Source organism: Vombatus ursinus, unplaced genomic scaffold (genome assembly GCF_900497805.2).
Source record: "Vombatus ursinus unplaced genomic scaffold, bare-nosed wombat genome assembly UNPS02011572.1, whole genome shotgun sequence".
NCBI classification, from domain to species: Eukaryota; Metazoa; Chordata; class Mammalia; order Diprotodontia; family Vombatidae; genus Vombatus; species Vombatus ursinus.
Genome location: NW_020951350.1, coordinates 1,617,830 through 1,638,567, shown reverse-complemented (window position 1 = coordinate 1,638,567; position 20,738 = coordinate 1,617,830). Strand labels below are relative to the sequence as shown.

Below are 20,738 nucleotides of genomic sequence, written 5' to 3'. Positions count from 1 at the left end.
GGCTGTTGTGAAAATCAGATGAGATAACATATAAAAAGTATTTCGTAAGCTTTAAAATGCTATATAAGTATTATTATTATGTACTAAAGTATGTATAGAGTACAATTATGTACTCTATATTCTAGTCAAAATGTGATATCAAAGACTAGGGTATTATATGTATATATATGTGTGTGTGTGTGTATGTATGTATGTATATATATATGTGTGTATATGTATATGTGGGTAAAGATACACACCTGGGAATCATCTGCATAGAAACGATCATCGTACCAATGGGAGCTGATGAGGTCACCAAGTGAGGAAGCATAAAGAGGGCTTAGGGGAACACCCATGGTTAGTGGACCTGACAAAGATAAAGATCCAGCACAAGAGACCTGAGAAGGAGTAGTCAGACTGGTAAGAGAACCAAGGAGGATAACATCATGAAAACCTAGAGAGAGAATTCAGAGAGGATTATCAATGGTGCAAAAGCTGCATAAAGGTCAAGAAGGATTTAGATTAGAAAGGGCAATTAGATATGGTAATGAAATCATTGGTTATTTTGGAGAGAACAGTTTTAGTTGAATAATGAGGTAAGAAGCCAGATTTCATAGGTTTTAGAATCAAAAAAGAAGTGGAGATACTGATTGTAGATGGCTTTTTAGAGTTTAGCTGAGAGGGGGAGGAGAGATACAGGATGACAGCTAGTAAGTAGGTAGGCTCTAGTAAGAATTACTATTTTTTTAAGGATGAGGGAGACTTGGGCATGTTTGTAGGCAGCAGGGAAGGACCCAGTAAATAGGGAGAGGTTGAAGATTAGTGATAGAGTAGAAATGATGATGGGAGAAATCTGATGGAGAAGACAGAGAGGACGGAATGGGAACCAGCCTACACACACATACCAGGGTGGTCCTTGGCAAGCAGAAGGGTCACTTCTTTATTAGAAACAGGAGTAAAGGAGACAGTGGGAGATGATATGTCAAGGATGTAAGGGGATGGGGAAGAAAGGGAGCTCTTGGCCTTTTTTTTTTTGATATAGTAATAGGTGACCTCAACTGAGAGGGTGAGAGGAAGAATAACGTGGGAGTTTTGGAATAGCTACTGTGATAAGTGGAATAGGGATAAATTAAGGAATTGTAGTAGTGAATGCTGGCCTTACTGAAGTCAGAATTCAGGTAAAATGAGATAGCATAAATGTTTAATACACAGTTTCATGATTTATTTCCCAGTTTCATTAGGTAGACTTGAGTAGGACTGAAGGAGGTGAATGGTGGGAGTCATCCAAGGTTGGGGTTGGGAAGGCATGATCAGTAACAGGACAAGGGAACAAGGATTTTGAGATTAGAGAAGGGTGAAAACTGGGAAGAGGGGAGAGTAGAGCCAGACTAAAGTAATATCCTAAAATGGTGTTGAGGGACAGGGGGACTGGAGATCATGAGATAAGTACAGAAGGAGCAAGGCAGATGGAGAAAGACAGATAACACTATGATTGGGCTACCAACTATTTTCCAGTCTTGTCCTTTACTCTCTAGACTTTGCCTTTGTGTTGGCTCTTCCCATTCTGGAAACACTCCCTTCTCAACTCTTCCAGTGGATATCCTTCTCTGCTATCTAGGCCACTAAGTTTCCCAGATATGCACAGCTTTGTCCCACCCCTAGCTCTAAGTGGTATTTCCCAACACAAATTATCAGAGCCTCTCCTTTGCTTTTTATCACATTCTTCCGTATTTATGTAATTAAGTTGCATCATCCCTTAGTAGATTTGCAAGCTCCTTTGCAGGGACCCTGCCTACTTTCATCTTTCTACGTACATAGCAGAGAATGGTGCCTGGAGCAGAAGAAATATGTAATCTTTGTTAAATGAAGATAATAACAGATAGCATTTATATAGGGTTTAAGGTTTGCAAAGAGTTTTACTTGTTTTCTCATTTGATCCTCACAATAACCCAGAAGGGAAAGTGCTATAATTAATATTATCTCATTTCATAGGTGAGGAAACTGAGGCAAATAGAGGTTAAGTGACTTGCCTAATGTCACATAACTAATAAGTGTCTGATGAAGACTCAGACTCAAGTTGACCCTGAATCCAGGCCTGGCACTCTATGCACTGGGCCACCTAGCTTCCTTGAAAGCCCCAAATACATTTTTCTGGACTACTAATTGCACCTCTTTTAAGGTGACTCCAATCCATTTAATCCTCTCCCTTCCCTACCCCATAGTATACATTAAACTTTATTAGTTTGAGGGTAGGAATTTGTATTTTTTTTTAATCTGCATCCTCAGTGCCAAGCACTAGGCCTTGCACATGGTAGACACTTAATATTTGTTAATTTAATGAATTGTTTTCCACATCTTTCATAAGCAAAGAGAGATACCCTTAAACTTAACTATAATATTTATCAAAATTTTTTCCAGCTTTCAATCTTAAAACAAAACAAAACAAAAACAGACCTTAGTAATCTTATTGAACTCTAATTGTATCTTTTTGCCCAGTCTCCCCTCTCTACAAAACATCTGGCCTGAAGCCCTAACACAAGATTACATCCTATCGTTTGTTATCAAGCAAGCCCATTTTCTTAAATATACAACATCACACTGACTTCATCAGAATTTATGTGAGGACTGTCATTGTGGTTAAGCCAAAAGAAACAACACATTCCTGAATTCCTAATTTAAATCGATTTATGCAAGGCCTTGGTCTTGCTGATTTGAGATTTCATGTATGTGTGTTATGTTATAATTTTAATATGCTTACCTTTGGTTCACTTAAGGATGAGACAGGGACAGGGTAAATAAGGACCAGGGGGAAATAAAAGGGAGTGAAAGGAGGGAAAGAGAAGTTCCTTTAAATCAATTGCTCCAATTTCTGATCTGCTTTTGCAGTTGAATTATTTAAGTTATACTCCAGGAAATGATAGCCCTATATCCTCATTCCACACCCTACCCCCACTTGTCATACATTAATGGCACACCCGTGTGGCTAGAATAAAAACCATCAAAATGCCTGCTAGAAAGGGTTTTTTTTAAGTCCCTCTTTCTTCTTTAGAAAGATTAGTTTGAAAGACAATAAGCCACTCAATTCTAAGTGAGTCTATTAACAGAAAGTTAGGAGTTGGTGTAATCTGTACATTTTGAAAGATGCATTTCCATAATTCATTCAACTGCTACCTGACTCTCAAGGGAAACAATCAATTAGTTAATTAGTGTTAGCAAGTCTGCTTACTTCTCAGGGCATATTTTTCCCTCCGACCAAGTGTAACCAACTAAATTTTTAAATTTAAATTACATAAGCCTCTAAGATCAGAAAAGTTTTCTGACCATCCTGAATTGTCAGCTGACAGTAAAAGGTCAGTGTTCTGGAGTTCATCCAATTGAAGGGATTACCAAAACTACCTTCTATAGCCCCATCACCAAAATGTGATTATTCTCACTACTAGGAGGTGGGGGCAGGGGAGGGATAAACTGTCTTAAGAAAAATGCAGTCAAGTAATGTCAGTCTCCTTAAGGAAAACAAGAATTGTACAAATAAATTTTTTTTAAAATCATAAATACTCTTCCTTTGAAATGTATCTAAATCTTTACAATGATTGTTCTCACCAGAGCTATTTTTAAAGCCCAACAGATGATCACTCTTCTTGCACTTTTAGAGGGTAGTTTCTTCCATTGCTCAAAGTTTCCACTCACACGATGTGGGTGCATTCAGCACCCCTTCACTTAGGCAATAAAAATCCAACATTCTATCTTGGTGAGGGGGGCATTGCAGAAGGGTCGATCCAATCACCCTAAGGAGAGGCTGAATAGAGAATGTTGCTTTCTTATTGTTTTTCTTTTTTTAATCTCTTCTTAGGCCAACCACAAAATGCTCTACTTAGATCTGGAGTAGAAGACAAGAATAACTTTTCTTCTTCAAAATTACACACAAGAGGTAGGAGGGGCTGCCTTCTCCTCGCTTGGGAGCCTCCCCTATCCCCAGGTGTGGCTTTATGGGAAGAGTAAGGAAGACCTCACTCTCCAAACTCTGGGTCAACCACTTCTTCAGCTTTGTGCTGTAACCTGACCCCAACCTCCATCTCTACTCCAAGCAAATGTATTTCACAAAATTTAAAAAAAAAATGATCTCCCCTTTCACTACTGCAGCTGGCACTGATCGATGTCACACCACACTGCCACGCACTCGACAACGGGAAACACTTTACACTACTTGTGTGGAAAGCTTTTTGTGCCCTCCCTCATCTTTCTGAACTAGAAGTTAGTGTGTCCACTTCTGTCTGTGACAGCAAGACCTAAGCAAAAAGATAGATACCCTGGGAAAATGTGGTTGTAGAAAAAGAGACAGGAACTCAGTAGAGGTCCTTTCTATGGAATCTTTGGAATAACACAAAGATTCCCCAGTAGGTGGAGAGGAAACCTACTTTATGATGTTATGGTCTCCAATCTTAAGCATTGAAATGGAATAAATGTGAAATGAGTTTCTGTTAAGGAGAGATGTGGGGATGGTACAGAAACTTTCCCGCTATTGCAGTGACCTTTCTGAAAGGAACGACAAGTTTCTCTTCTAATAAAGTGAGGTAGCTCTCCAATCTCCCACCTCTATTTCATTATGGGACGTGAATGTCTCAGAGAAATGCAAAAACTGAGACTCTGACAAGATGGTGGCTGCCAAACAGACATTCTGTGTTTGTACTTTCATTTCTAATGTCTCTGGCTAAAAGACCTGGTCTTCTTCCCTTCAGAATCCTAGATGCTTACTGTTGGGGAGGGGAGACGGATTCCCTTCAGAATCTGCAAAAGACAAACTTATTCACCACTGGAAAGTCACCTCACTATAGGTGAAACACAGAAGTTGAGTCATCTCGGTATAAATGTCCTATCAGCCTGCTTAAAAAAAAAAAAGTATATCATTTCCTTTTATTTTAAAAGTGCACAAACATCCTTGCTGTGAGGGGAATTCTATGTAAAGCCACGACTCACCAGTTCCAAGTACTCTAAAGGCCCCACAGGAAAAAATAAGAGCATTGGGGAGGGGGATACCCTGAAAATCTGCCTGAGGGTGAAGAGCTTTATATTGAAACTAGCAAAGCTGGAAGGTGTTTCTTATCTACTGTCACACAGCTTCCTGGGCTCTTTTGGTCAAGAGATGCAGTTTAACTTCATGGTCTCCCTGAGGGGAATGGGAACAATGCTAACAAGTCTCTTGAACTTTGCAGAAGATCTCAGGGTAACAATTTATCTTCCTTCCACACCCCCACTGTACCGGGGAAAGGGAGGGTGGTGTAGGTGTAGGCCAGAGGTATTAGCAATATGGATGTATTTAAAAGTAATTCGTGTCCATGTGTATGTGTGTGTGTGTGTGTGTGTGTGTGTTGTGGGGGGAAGGGTGGCATTGAATTAGAGGCCACAGAATAGGACAAAAGATTTTATTCTGGAAAGTGAATTGCAAAGTGGAGGGGTTGTAGAGAAGCAAGGAAGGGGCCTATAGGCCCATAATAAAATCCCCAGAGTTTATCTGGTCCTGAGTCATAGATGGCTTCAGGTTTCTCATTTTCTGCATCTTACAGTCTAGTGATCCGGCAACAGAACTCGGTACCGCCACCCCACTTCATTCTGGTGTCCCAGCAGCAGTCAGGGGCTCACTCAGACCCAGAGAAGATAATTTTAAAAGGGAGAGGGTCTGAGAGGCTTTGGAATGGGGATGGAGAGGGCTCTATCTGTTCAGGACACTTCCTGCTGGACATACAACTCTAAAGTCTATGAGAAGAGGGGCACCCGAGATTAGAAACTGGGGTCACACTATCCAGGGCCAGTGGCTCTGAAATGTCTCCTGTTGCAGGAAGTCAATGGGGTCAAGTTACAGAAGGTAACTTGAAGGAGAAACTGGAAGCGAGAGTGTGGGATTTTCTTTACCAGTATCACTTCTGGCCAGTATGGACCCAGGCCTCCAAAAGCTACTGGCTAGGGGCTAGCAGGCCTTCCTTTCATTCCTCCCTTTCTCTTGGTCCCTGGACACTCAGCTCCCAGCCTTCACCACTCTTTAGTTAAATAAGGATGGGTCCTTCGGGAGAGCAAGGACCCTCCTTTCCCCAGGTCTGGCTTCTTGGAGGCATCCAGGAAGTAATCAAGAGAAATCAACACAATCTTTTTAGTGAGGAAACTGAGGCCCAAAGAGGTTCAGTGTCTTGCCCTAGGTCACAGCAATAGTAAGCAGCAGAACCAGGATTCAGCCTCTTTTCCATTAAACCACATGGAATCTTGAGTGTCAATAACATGAAGGTGAAGGTTTTGAGTGAATTGAATTTAAGGAATAATACACATGGGAATTATGGAGCACTCTTCAGTCTCCGCTATTTCATTCTCTAGACCCTCTAGGACTGCCCAGCAGACTTTTTTATTCCTTCTTTCTATCTTGCATATAGACTCAAAGAATCATGAACCATTAGAACCATATCAAGAGACCTCAGACATCACTGGACCTAATTCCCTTGTATTTCAGATAAGGAAATTGAAGCCTGGGATGGGGGGTTGGGGAGAGAGAATGATTTGTCTAAAATCTCTCCATTAATTAACCACAGACCTGGGACCAAAATGCATGTTTCCAGAGGCCCATGGAAGTACGATTCCCTTCTTGACTGAACTTTTTGTAACATATTAAAAAAACAGCTCCTTCCCAACAATAACCTCAAACTAAAAAGTTAAAAATCAAGGATTGAATTTGCTTTCCACTGTCAGTCTGTGAAGGAGGTGGTGTAGGACAGATAAACATATTGGATATTGGTGCATTATATTTCGCCACCATCCATTTATTGTATCGTCACCTTTAATTTAACTATAAATACTACAGAATAGGGTGGGAAAAGGGGGGTTGTTAGACTGGCCGAGCCTCTCTGCAGCCAGTTCTATACAAGAAACACCAGGAAATATTTACACCAGTTACAGTTTTCCTCATTTCCCTTCCTTCTCCCCCACAAAGGCAGCAAGTGTGCAAGATAGTAGCATTGTATGTGCAAGTCTCTAAAGGTATGCAAATCCCAAAGTTCCATTCCGGGGCTATCAGCTATCAGAGTCCAAATCGCTTTTACCTTCCTCTTCCCTTTTCTCTGGGGATGGCTTCGAAGCCTTGCTCCATTTCCGTGCGTTTTCTGACTCCTCTGAGGACGACCTTTTCTGCCGCCTCCATTTTGCTCTTCTATTCTTAAACCAGACCTGTTGAGAAAAGACAACAAACAATTAATTGGTGGAGATAAAATCCCATAAAATATCAAACATCTAGTGAAAGAAGAGCAGAAACTTTGGAAAATCATCATATAGAAAATTCCGGCCTATTTTATTTTGGGTCTTCCTTGGCTCAAAGAAAACAATAAATACTGGGAAGTGGAAGGAGGTGTATTTAAAAATTTGGTAGAGATTTAAAGAGGAATCCTGGGGATTTGAACCAGGTATTCGCCCGTGTATTAGTGGCCTACTTATGAAAAAAAAAAAGCTACTAAAAACAGCGTTAGAAACTGGACTAGCCTCCCAAACTCAATACATGGAGTTGCCCCAGACAGCTTTCTAGCCAGCTGTCAACATTTTGTACAAGGGGCAAAGAAGGGCAGTACCTCTACTTTCTCCTCCCTCAAGTGCACCCTCCGAGCCAGCTGTTCCCTTGTGCCCACGTCGGGGTACTTGGTCTCCTGAAAGAGGTTCTCCAGAGCTTCCAGCTGTTCATCCGTGAAAATAGTTCGGTGCCGCCGCTTCCGCCGGCAATGCAGCTGGTTGAGCAGCTGCAGCTCGGTCCTCGACAAGGTGCCTACGTTCATATAGGGCAACATCTGGTGGGGGACCGGGGACATCAAGACTGAGCCCGAGCCGTCGTAACCTGCAGCAGGCGGGTAAATGGGAGTTAAAGAGAGAGTGGAGAAAAAAAAGGGTGGGGACGAGATGCTTACAACCCCAGAATCAGAGTGAGCTCTCCTCGAATCTGGGCTTCAAGACCACTCACACCATAGCCCTCCCGCTGAGACGAAGCCCGCCCGCCAGCCTTAGCCAAGGGAAACTGAATACAACGTGAAGAAATTTAAGGGCTCCACGATAATTCTCACAACCCCGGATCCTGCATCATTATTGTATTAGTAGTATGTATGTATGTATGTATGTACGTATGTATGTATGTATGTATGTGTAATGGTATTAGTATTAAGGATGTCTGAGCCCCTTCTCCGAAAAACAGGGACGGAACAGAGCTTCCCCGACTTTTGCCTAGCTTGTCTGCGAAAGTTTGCAAAAGCCTAAAAACTGAATTGGCGAACTCTTGGTAAGGTTAGGAGCTGCTACAAAAGTAAAATAAAAGTCCGTGTACATGGAAAAGAATAAAGAATAATTTCTTCTCTGGGTCCCCAGCAGCACCTCCTCCTCAGTTCTGGGAGCCACAGGTTTCCCAGCGCGTACTTTCGCAAAAACCAAAAACAAACAAACAAAAACCAGTGAGTGAAGAAAGACTTGGAGTTTCCAGAAAACTGGATGTGGGGGTGGGGGTGGAAGGAAGCAATTGGGAGAGGATGGCCAATATTCCCCTACCTGAGGACGGAACGCAGGAACACTGCTGGGCCCCCAGAGGCTGCATCGCCCCACAGCAGGATGGGCCGACGGGCGTCGCCTGCACTTGCAGCTGCCCATAGTAGTAACTGTTGTAGCCCAAGCGGGAGCCACCGACCGCAGTCTGGAGGCCGGCTCCGCTGGGGGCTACTGCACGCGGGTAGAAGCTGCCGTAGTCTGAAGCACTGGCGTAGAGAGAGTCCCCGTGCAAGGCCGGGAAGACCACCGGAGCCCCGGCGCTAGGGGCCAGAGGCAGCACAGAGTCCTTACAGCGAGGCCGGGCGGCGAGAATATTGTCGATGCTGAACATGCCAGCAGGCATCCCCGAACTCTTCTCGCCGGGGACAGGAGAAGGAAGAACCCAAATAATGATAATAATAAATAATAAAAATTATAATAATAATAAAGAATAATAAAAAGTACCACCCTCAAAAAAAAAAAACTAAAGTACTCGCACGTCTGATAGTGTTTTCAAACCGAAAGAAGATCCTGAGCTGCTCAACTCTGTCTCCCACTCCCTCTGCTTTCTCCCTGTCTCTGTCTCTATTCCCGTCTGTCTCTATGTCTCTGTGTCTCGCGCTCTCTCTCTCTCCCTCTCCTTCTCCCTCACCCTCTCTCTTCCTCTCTCCCTCCTCACTCTCTCTCCCTCCCTCCCTTTCCTGCCTTCACTGAACTCATTCCAGAGTTGGATGAAGGATATAGTAGTCCAGCTGAACTTCTTCCCTTTTTTATACAGGGTCGACGTCATCCTAGATTTAGTTCCTGGTAATATGCAGATGACAAACAAAACCAGATTTGATTCCTCTCTCTCTCTCTCTCTCTTTCTCTCTCTCCCTCTCCCTCTCCCCCCCTCCCTTTGGTAGGGATAGTGGTGGTTTGAGAATGGGAGGGAGGGGGGCCAGGTTGGGGGAGAGTCTAAAGGAGGGGGTTACACAATGGCCTGAAAGGAGACTGGTCTGTGTATTGAGAATTAATTAAATTAACCTAATCCTTTCCTTTACTGGGCTCTCTGAAGGCTGTGCAGCTCTGTTGGCCAAGCTAATTGCTCCTGTTAATCTGATTAATGCCATTGTGCGAAAGCCATTAACAATTCCCGCCCAGTCTGTTACACACCCACTCGTTTTCTCAAGTTGGGTTCTACTATTGCGGGCGATTTCCTCAGTCAGGGGCTCACTTTGTTGGTGGTAGGTAATTTTATTCAATTTTGTTTTACTTTATTTTTAAGAAAGTTATCCCGGCAGCGTTTGCATTTAATTCTGCACTTAAATCATTGCCCACACTACCCTCTTCTCTCCTTTCATTCTCTCCTCTCCAGAGAAGGGTTTGTCTCCTTAGAACCCCTTCCTTTTTAGAGGGAAGGAGAGCGCCTTGGGGAGGTCACTTCAAGAAGAACGAAAAGGTACCAAGTTTCTAAAACAAACTAATATTTCTTGCAACGACTTTGAGGTGGAAAATGCACGCACACACCACAACCTGAGTTACTGCGATTCTGTTTTGAAATCTTTACCAAGGCAGTATCCTACAGCTACGCTTCTTTTCCAGTTCGGTGTGAAGGATATTGGTTTGGGGGGGGGGGGGCTGTTGGAAGTTACCTCTCTTTATCCAGAGGTCAGTTTCTCCTTATACGGAAATACGGGCGGGTGAAAGTTGTCCCCTATTCGGACTACCTTCTTCCACCCCACCCCACCCCCACCTCCCCAAACTCTGCTAGGGATACAGGCACACAATATTTCACAAAGCTTACACTCCCCCTCAAAAAGTCGCCTGCTTCTCCACTGACGAGCCCCGAGCTCCCCCACCAGCAGGTTGCCCAGTGATTTGCACAATCCTTGGTCTGTCACGACTGGCCCTCAGAATCCACAGGAGGTGGACTGAATCAGATTAGACTATTTACCCCATCAACGCTGCGTCAGAAAAGGTAGGAAATTGTAACGTGTAACGAAAGCAAAACATTAGCCTTTGTTGGCCAGGCACAATTGATTTTGTCCAGCAAAGACTGGGTTTATATTAGTGCTTCCAGAAAACCAAACTGGATAAACTCCCCCGCCTGACCTAGGCCAACCCGACTGCCCGCCGACCCGGGAAAGATTACTGAGCAGGAGGACTCAGTCGGCTGCGAACGTGTTAAATGTGATTGTCTCTGGTGCCACGAAGGTCACCTTAAAATATCTAGATGGGTTTTCCGGATTTCTCCTTGCTTTTTTTGGACCAGTAGTTATTAGCCAATTAAGCACTATTCCTTATTTTCTGATGCTTAGATCAGGGGGAACTCAGAAATTACTTCCAAGTAGGTTGGAAATAGTTGCCGGATGGAAAAGTAGGAAGTTTATAAGTTAGTAGTAGTAGTCTGTTTAGAGTAGACTAACCGGCTAGGGGTTTGGTAATTCTCCGACACAGTCCAAGCGACCGGGGATCAAACGCAAGCAGGCTGAATTAAACGAGCGGTTTGAGGATCACTGCAAGGACAAGAGGAGATTTTTGTACACTCTTAGAACTCCTGCAGGCCCTTACTTACCGCCTCCCTCCGACGCTGCATCAGGCCAAAGGCTGGCGGTTGGTCCCCAATTGAGTGCGCGTGCTTGGGTGTAGGCTCAAATGGTTCACTTTCCTTTCCAGCTGCAGCCCGAGGCTCCCCGGCAGCGCTAAACTGCTCTGGGCAGAGCGCTACTACTCTTGCCGCAGGCAAGCCAAGGAGTCCGCTTGGTCTTCTGGGCGAAGGTGAAGAGGAGGGTCGGAGATGTTTCTGAAAATGGGAAAGCATTATATTTTTTTGATTTATTAAAAAATCGAAAAGCTCCAGTGTGGCCCGTCCCCTAGGACAGCAATAACTGTGCCTCAGGGTCACATCGAGGGGAGAAAATTGCTCGAGCGCTTTCTCTCGCGCGCTCTCTCTCATTGGGGATACAAGCCTATTTTATTTTTCCTATCAGTCAGTGTAAATCGTGTCTTACTCTCGGCCCATGCTCCCCGTTGACCTTTCCCAGGTTTTAAAACTAACGGACCATTGGCGAGAGAGGCACATTTACAATAACTCGTAGAAGTGAATTTTCTTTTTTCTTTTCTTTTTTTTTAAATTTTCTTTTTAAAAAATTAATTGACATCATCTTAGGAGAATGGCCCAGGGGATGGATACCGTGTGGGAGCCCTAACTCGACCGTTGGGTACTTTAAATCCTCTCCAATTGGCCCTACTCCTATTGTGGGTTGGGGTGAAGTTGGATTGGGAAGTCCCAGAGACAGGATCCTGTGAAATTCCTCCCTCTGGGCACGTTTTTTCACATAAAAGATCATCTCAGAGTTTAGAAAGCAATCAGTTTGTCATTGTACTAGCTGTGTGACCCTGGGTAGGTCACTTAATCTCCATGAGATCAGTTTCTTTATCTGTAATTTGGGGGAAAATATCGGGCTACTTATCTCACACTGTTCTTTTGGGGAAAGCGCTTTGTAAACCTAAACGATTTATAGGAATTCTCGCCATTTAGCAATATTACTTTCTTCTCTCTCCTTTCTTTCAAAATCTTCACTATCTCCGTTGAGGATGATGATGATGATGATGATGATGATGATGATGATGATGATGATGTTATCAGCTGACTTTTATGTAGCGTTTTACAAAGGACTTTACATACATTATCTTATTGTCTCTTATTCGCTGTGGGAAACGAATTGAATGGCTTTTCCAGTTGTATTCGATGAAACGAGTCCCTTCTCCCTTAACCTCCCATACCAGGGCAAACAATTTGCAAACGACCCCCGAAACGAATGGCTACTGCTTATAATGCCCGGTCAGGGACTGGTCCTGGTCGGGAACGAAGGTGCGGGAAGAATTCATAGGTGACATTACTACTGGTCCGTTCTTTTGGGGCAGGAGGCCGTCCCTATGGGTCACTAGGTCAACCTGGAACGGCCGCTACGTTTTTTCTCAACTTCGGACAGCCTGGCCCTAGGCTCAGGGAGGAAAAACTTTAGATATGTTGCAAAATCTACGCCCTGGTTACCCGCCCGCTTCCCCCCCACCCCCCCCTCCCCCCCCCCCCCCCCCGCCCCGTCATGTTAGAGGACAAATTAGAGGTGCACGTTCCCCCTTTGCGTCAACTTCGCAGAACTTTCCGGGAAGCCGGGGTTTGCAAGTGAAACCCCCCTTTTCCTCCTGCAGTGAATTCTCCTTTTGCCCTCCCGGAGAAGACAACTTACAAAAGTCATAAATGCACTAAATAAACAATCAGTTGTCCCGCGTCGTCAGGGTGAAATTGGAATAACAAATGAAACTCAAGCAAATTGTCCTACCTAGTGTTGCTAAGCAATTGTTTGTTACTACTGCAAAGTCTCAGCATGAGAGGAGGATGCATGTAAAGAGGAGTATAGAGACGGGTCCGACAAGCTGTTAGATGAGAAATACAGTAAACAGGGCATTGATTTTCAATATTATCCCCCAAACACGATTTCATACAAAGCAATCACCATGCAGAAGTCTATGAAAATGTGTTTGTTGCGAAGTCAGTCATTCTAGTAATATTCCTCATTTTTAAGATATTAAAGAATAGATCAGCAGATACAAAATGCATCAGGTATATTGCCTTTCAGTTTATCAAATCTCTTTTGTGCAGCGGCCATAGTCAAATTGATTCATAAAGGTTAGATTAAATTGTTTCTGTGATTTGAAATAGAGAGCAACAAAGTTGTGGGGCCCCTGCCCCCACATACACACACTTTTCTGACTTGATGTTTCTATCAGGAGAAAAACTATTCCCCCCACCGTCACTTTCTTGCCCTCCCCCTCCCCACCCTTCTGTTAGCAGTCAAAACGATGTCTGTGGGCCCCCCAACTTCTCTTACAAAGAACTTTGCCTTCATAATTTTCTTGATAGCTCCCTGACACGGATCGTACTTTATAATGTTCAATTGGAGATTTTGATGCGATTTACATAAATTTGGCACATTGTTTTAGGGAACAAAATGGCGTCTTTGGCCGTGAATTTGTTGGGGTCAGGTAGGGTTCATTTGCCCCCTAATTAAAGAATAATGTATCTAAACCCCAGGGCATATTTTTAGTGAAGAGGTGGAAGGGCGGGTAGGAATTGAGCCGAGTCTAAGGGAAAGCAGGACTTCTTTGAGACAGGCAAATCATTCTGTTTCAGTGTTACCCTCCAAAGTGAGCATTGTTGGCTCAAAAACCTCTCCTCTGTCCCCAGCTGGGCACATACCGTTTCTGTGAATTCAGGGCATCTGCTGGACAGACCTGTCTGTCCCAGGAGTTGAAGTCTCCGGGGTGGATTCTGGGAAAGAAGCTTAATGGATGTGGAAAATAAGTTCAGGAGCTGTGGATTAAATAGGGTGACAGTACCAATATACTGTGAGTCTTGGTTTACCTTTGGGGTTGGGGTGGGAGGGAGAACTCTTCAAAACTATTTTTATTGATTTTGTCCAGACTTGGGGGTCCTCTTAATGAGGACACCTAAGTACAATTTCATTTTTTCTTTTCATAATTTTTGAAAATGTGGAATTGATAGGAACACACAACCCATAATACATAGATCTTCTGGAGAGGATTAATGAGACAATATGGCCAAGAATCACAGAAGATAGAAAGACAGGAATGGGAAAAGGCACAGGGTATCAGTGAGATCAGACTCATTGAGGTTTAAGTCTCTTAGAAGGGAAGGATCAAGAGTCCATGAGATGGAATAGGAAAACCAGCAACCTTGAAGAGGAAAAATAAAAACTAGCTACCATAGCCCTCTCCTCATTTACTACCTGAAGAGCCAAATAACTTGATCTCAGAGTCTCAGTTTCCTGATCCCTAAACTAGGGATAATAATAGAATCACTCAGACGATTGTTGTCAGGAAAATGCATTGGCTATAGAAATGTAAGCTACTATAATTTTTTTTCTTCTGAGCTTTTTTTGATGAAAAGGCCTTGAGATGAGTTGCTGTTGTTATTTTCTCTTCGGGTTTTTCTATTCGGTTCAGATAGAGACCATCCTAGAACAAGTAGCTATCTTGCTATTATTCTCATGTATGTAATGTTCTATGGACTATTACACAGGTGGAGAAAAAAAACAACCTGCTTTTTGTAGTTAAAACAAAAATATTTGGATATAAACTCATCCTCTGTAGGCTCACTGAAAGCATCCTTGTTACAACTCCAGTAGCAGACAGGACAACAGGGATGATATTCATCTCATTCTAGTGCCACATGATTTTAATCACCTCTATTAGGTCTCTATATTTTGAAATGTTTTGTTGTGGTCATTGTTTCTCTCCTCTTGTTTTAACTTTTTCCTTGTCCTCTTCTTAAGGAAAAGGCAGAGGTGGATTAAAGTAGTAAGTGGAGTCAGGAAGACTTGAGTTCAGGTTCTAGCTCTGATAAATACAGGCTATGGGACCTTGGGCAAGTCACTTTACTATTAAGTGCATTCAAGGATCTCTTGAAGACTAAAGTTTCTACACTTCATTGAAAGAAGAGATTTTCTCATCAGGAGTTTCTTATACCAGGGAAATCAGAGGTCTGGACCAAAACAATAACAATAAAAACGACAACAACAATAACACATTTGTCATAACACCCAGAGAGACAAAAAGAAGGGTGAACTCAGAAGAAAACCTCAGCAAAAAGCTTGGTCTGTTCTAGTGCTGCATTTGCCTTGAATTCAGCTATCACATTTACCCAAGTTTGTTTCAGAATGATTGCACCACTACTCTGGTAAATCATACATTGTAAATGATGATAATTTGTTCTCTGAGAAAATTTCCCTTGAAATGATTAGGAAAGTCAGTCATTTGAAAATTAGACCAAATGCATAGGCAGGTCCCAGAGCTTCCCCCTAACAATATCAGCTTCTAAAGTTTTCATTCATATAAACCTTATTAATGAAGATCTTTTAGTTAAATGTCAAGGGGGTTTGAAATTTAGAGTAAATCATGAAGCTTGTATGTCTTGCCAAGTCATGGGTCAAATGCATTTGTGAAAAACTGCTAAAAGAGCATATGGTTTTGAATTTTTCTACAATGACTAGTGTTTAAATAAATTGCTTGTACTGCTTAACTTCATGTATAATTTTGACAGAAATTGGCCTATAGCCTTTTGATATGTAAACATTTCAGCCTTTTATGCGGTATAAAAAGACACTTGCTTTTTAGGATCAGCTAAAGCCGTCACCCTGTAATTCAGAAAGCTGGCACCTAACATTACACTCTTGCTACTTTTCAACTTTCAAGTGGCTGCCTCAGAAAAAGAGGATATTTCAAAAGTATTGTCCATTTGGAATTAAAAGCTGCAAAGGAGGTGAGAATGTCATTTACTCTCAGAGAGAAATAGTTGATACCATAGCATTAAAGCACATCTTCTGTCAGTCTTGTCTATATCAGGACACTTAAGTGGTGGCTAGGATTGACTTGCATGACATTAAATTATGTCTTGTATCCAAACCTATCAAGCAGATGCACAAATAGGCGTTAAAAAAAAAAATCTAGGTAACACTTGGGAATATAGCATCAGAAAATGGTCCGGTGACACAGAACCCATTGGGATGCAAACCCAGGACAGAATTCTCTGTTCATGAAATTCTGGACTCAAATAGTACACATTAAATACAGGACTTTTTAATGACGTGCTCCAACCACAACTTTGGTCAAAAATTCTGTGTTCCACAGTGCTCTTAGTAAGGAGGGAAAATTTTGGGACTTGGTCTCAAGGCAACCTCCACCCAAGTGATTTTTGTCTGCATATAAATCTGACGGGCTACTGAATAAATCCATTTATTTCTAATATATCTACCTCACGTAAATAAACCTTGCAATGTTGATTGGACGGATGGCTCACCCAGTGGTAGACAGACCAAGTCCCTGAGAGCTGCTTGGTGCCAGACAGTTCAATGTGTTTATTTCCTGTGTGCTCAAGCTGGGGTGAAAACTGAACTTGGAAGGGGCTTTCAATGAACTATATAATTTCAATCTGTTACTGTAGTAAAATTCATATTTATTGTATATGTCAGTTTGTCATAAACAGACTTTTTTGAGATACACTGCCCCTTTTGTTAACTTTTAGAGGTATTCGATGGGGGGCAGGGGAAGAAGCGAACAAGGCTCCACAGACACAGAATGGAATTTAGAGACTATAGCAAATTGAGGCACTTTTAATAAGGGCGATTATTCCACAGTGAAATCTAATTAAGAAAATAGAATCATGGAAAGGCCTCTGCTGGTGCTGAGAGGAGGTGTTCTATTTACATTTCTTATGCATTCCAACACATCATATTGTGGTCAGCAAACAGAAAAGGATACATTTCAAGATATAAAGAAGACATAATCTTTTTTTCCTTCTGGTCCTACATTCCAGGCTAATCTCTGAATTCGTTCTGAAATGAATAAGGGTAATCGTTTCCGGGTTAGTTGTGCTTCCAAAGCTGGTGGGAAAACAACTAATTTGCAAAACTCAATGCTCCATCACTGCCAGCTCCTTACTTTGAGAGAATCCTTACAAAGCATTTTTTTTAAGTAGGAATATTCAGAATATTTTAGTAGGAATATTCAGTCACCAATTAGTCACGCAATAGTTGACACCATTTTGGCTCCCCACACACCAATGCAACGTGGAAGGCAAGCTTTTTGTTAAGCTTCAAAATAAAACTAACAAAAAAGAACAAACCAAAAAACTCACTCATTGAATAAAAGTGAAAGTCATAGGAGAGCAATTTCCACAATTGAAAATTCATTAAATGAACAATTACCTCAGTAGGTAAAGAAATAGAATTTCATCTTAGGTTTTAATTCTGGCTCTGCTACTTAGTCCCTTATGTGACCTTGGGTAAATTACTTAACCTCTCTGGGGTCTCAGTTTCCCAATCTGTAAAATGAGTGGCTTTGTATTAGGTGATTCCACAGGTCCATTTCTAGCTCTAAATCCTATGATCCAATGATTAAGTAATAGCTCGAATTTACAAAGTACTTTCTTCATGAGAATCCTTTGAGGTGGGAAATGTGTTATTACATGCTCTTTACAGATGAATAAACTAAGACTCAGAGGAATGACTTGTCCAAAGTCATACAGGAAGGAAATGTTAGAACCATGAATCAAATTCAACTCTTTCAACTTATTTTTGCCCTTTTAAAAGAAGGTTTGATGAAATGGTTTGTCATTTAATCATCTTAGAAACCAGGAAAGATCATGAAAATTCTTACTAGGATGCAATACTGATCACATTTCAGAAACATAAAGGAAAAAGTACTATAATATATGGATTGTGACCATTAAATAATGAGACTGATTTTTTAACACACATACTAGAACTTATAAATTCAAATAAGTATTGTCCTGTAAGAAAGTTTTTAAAAATATGGTTCATATAATTTCATCCTCTTTAGAATAAGCATGTAACTTCACAAAGGAATTACTTTGAGAGATAAATCATTTGGATGTAGAGGTTCTGGTCTGCTTGTTAAAAAATCATTACCTTATAGTCACACATTATTGTATACTTGCAAGGGTCAAAAAGAAAGTCAAGAAGAGTGTGAGTCAAATGCAGAAGTAGAGAGGTCATGGGAAAAAATGGCAAAAGAAAATGAAAGAACTTTCATGGAGTTTACTAGAACTGGGAGAGGCTTTAGGACAGAACAAGTTAGAGCAAAGTTTGAGTTTGTTAGAAATCTGAGTTTGTAGAAATCATCTCATCCATCTCCTTTACCTTACAGATGAGAAAACAGAGAAAAAATGAAATGATTTACCCAAGGTCACACAGTTGATTAATAGAAGAGCCAAAACTAGAATCTATGCCTTTTGACTGCCAATCTTATTCATTAATTTGTTTAATAAACATTTATCATTATTTCTCCCAATCCAGTAGTCTTCATACTATATCAGTTATCTTTTCCCAGAGGTCATTATTGATTTTTTATAGGGGTGGATAATGTTTTAAACCAATAAAATTAATAATAGCTCCCTCATTATCAATGCAAGAGATGATGTCTTGGCTCAGCTGCTTCATATAAACATGTAGATACGTATACAAAGTTGATCTATTATTAGCTATTCCATATAACTGAGGCTAAACTTCCTCTTGTCTTTCCCCCTCATTAATTTATCATTCTTTTCTTTCTCCTCCTTCTTCCTCTTTCTCTTTTTTCTTATTGTTCTCCTCCTCCTCTTCTTATTCATCTTCTTCTTTCTCCTCTTCCTTTACTTTTTTCTTCTCTCTTCACAAACTCTCTTAGATATCTATGTCAAGCCTTCAATTAGCTTGACCTAGGTGGCATAGTAGATAGAGCGCTGGGCCTGGAGTTAGATTCATATTCCTGACTTAAAATCCAGCCTCAGACATTTAGTAGTTGAGTGACTCTGGACAAGTCACTTAGCGCTGTTTGCCTCAGTTTTCTCATCTGTAAAATGAGTTGGAGAAGGAAATGACAAACCACTCAGATATCTTTGCCAACAAATTTCCCAAATGGGGTCATGAAGAGTTGGACACAATCGAAAATGAGTAAATAAGTTGACACAGTCATTTATTTAACTGTTTATCTCATGATTTATTTAGGGTCGTATTAATCAATTTTTGCATAATCATTCTGGGTATTAGGCTGTGTAATTAGAGGCATAATATCTGAACAAGTGAGTTAATGGTCCTATTGTTCTCTGCCCTGGCCAAACCATATATCCTGGCTATTATTTTCAGTTATGCACCCACATTTTAGGAGGGAAATTATGGAGTGTATATATAGGAGGGAAGCCAGGATGGTGAGGGGAATTGGAAACATGTGATATGCTAATCAGTTGAAGAAATTGGGTATAATTAGCCCAGAGAAGAAAAGATTTAGAGAAGATAGAATTGGTATCTTCCAATATCTCCCTGCAAGTTTTTATGAGAGAGAGAAAGAGAGAGAAAGAAAGAGGAAAAGAAAAAAAAAAAGATTTATTCTGTTTAGCACCAGAAGGCAGAAGTAGAACCAATGAGTAGAATTTAGGAAGAAAAAAAAAAAAGAAGCAAATGTCCATTCAATATAAAGAGGAACTTCCAAACAATTTGTATCAAAGAGGAATGGGTTATCTCAGGAATCAATGAGTTCTCTGTCAAAAGAGACAGAGAACTTTAACTGACAGCTAAGTACCTTGGTGCTAGAATTTGTCTTGGACAGGATTCATGCTTCTGACAGGGATTGAGCTAGATGACCACTGAGGATTCCTTCTTTTTCAAGATTCTGTGATCACAAGACCAGTAATCAGCTCTGGAATAATTTGATCCAATTCAGTTGATAAGCCCATTTGCAAACACCAGATTGATTTCTCTATGGTAGTTATTGTTGTTGCCATGTGGGCATGGGCAATACTAAAAGAGAAAAACCGATGGATGACATCTTGGGGATAGCTTTCACTTAACACTGTAAAAATCTTGCCTGAGACCAGAAGGTCTTCAGTTAAAATCACAATAGTTCGACTCCTATGTCCTTGTGTTATTTCTAATTTATTTATTATGGGAAAAATAGTCTATTCATAGTAACGATAGTTTGGGGATTCAATTCATGAGCCAAAAACTGGACTAGCTGAGCTAGAAAAGTCATGTCTACATGATACTGTACATTTCTTTTTACAATTCCCTGAAGGCCTTTTTTCCCCCTCCATTTGTAACATTTGTGGATTTATTCATTTTCATCACTACTTAGTAAGTCAACACAAAATTTGCAAATGAAATGGTGAAGTAAAAAAAAAAATTAATCCCAAATAATGACAAGACTCACTGTGAAACTCTAGAGTCAGGGAATGATTTGGATCATAAAATATCCTTAGTGCTTTTCAAGACACTAGCATACGTTTTTGATTATACTATTGTAAAACTATCCACATACTGATTTCAGCAGTGGCCATTTCAGAACTTTCAGAAAGTCCCTTTCCAAGTGTGCCCAAACTAGTGTGATTGTGCTCACATCAGACTTATAATAATTTTTAAAATAACTCCTAGAATGCTCAGGCCCTTTAGTAAAGGCCTCTTCAAAGTATAACCAAGGATACCTGCTTATTATCATTACATGGTAATTTATGATAAGAAATGAAGATTGAATATATGTGAGAAATAGATCCTATTTCTTATTTCAGGGAAATTATTGGATTCTTTCTAGTGTGCAATGGAGTCATTGTGAAATTCCACCCATAGCACAATAGACCTTAGAATGTGAAAACATATGGGGGGGGGTGAGGG

The 20,738-nt window shown here is 41.2% G+C and overlaps 1 protein-coding gene and 1 pseudogene across 1 annotated transcript; one reads left to right on the top strand and one right to left on the bottom strand.

Annotated features, from left to right (window-relative positions):
* Positions 1 to 6,773: 6,773 nt before the first annotated feature.
* GSC (goosecoid homeobox) lies at positions 6,774 to 8,913 on the bottom strand. The gene is made up of 3 exons (XM_027856595.1): positions 8,536 to 8,913; positions 7,578 to 7,837; positions 6,774 to 7,182 (listed from the first exon to the last, which is right to left on the bottom strand). Exons 1-3 carry the CDS (start codon positions 8,873 to 8,875, stop codon positions 7,030 to 7,032), a joined length of 753 nt encoding a protein of 250 aa, XP_027712396.1. The 5' UTR covers positions 8,876 to 8,913; the 3' UTR covers positions 6,774 to 7,029.
* Positions 8,914 to 12,602: 3,689 nt separating this feature from the next.
* Positions 12,603 to 20,738, top strand: part of LOC114038987 — a 36,547-nt pseudogene continuing 28,411 nt past the window's right edge.

Bases quoted from the DNA above. Each gene is read 5' to 3' on its own strand.
- GSC (XM_027856595.1), bottom strand. From the start codon at position 8,875: ATGCCTGCTGGCATGTTCAGCATCGACAATATTCTCGCCGCCCGGCCT. The intron at 7,838-8,535 runs GTAGGGGAATAT...CGCCTGCTGCAG, and splicing joins TTCCTGCGTTCCGTCCTCAG to GTTACGACGGCTCGGGCTCA. The intron at 7,183-7,577 runs GTACTGCCCTTC...TTTTCTCAACAG, and splicing joins TGAGGGAGGAGAAAGTAGAG to GTCTGGTTTAAGAATAGAAG.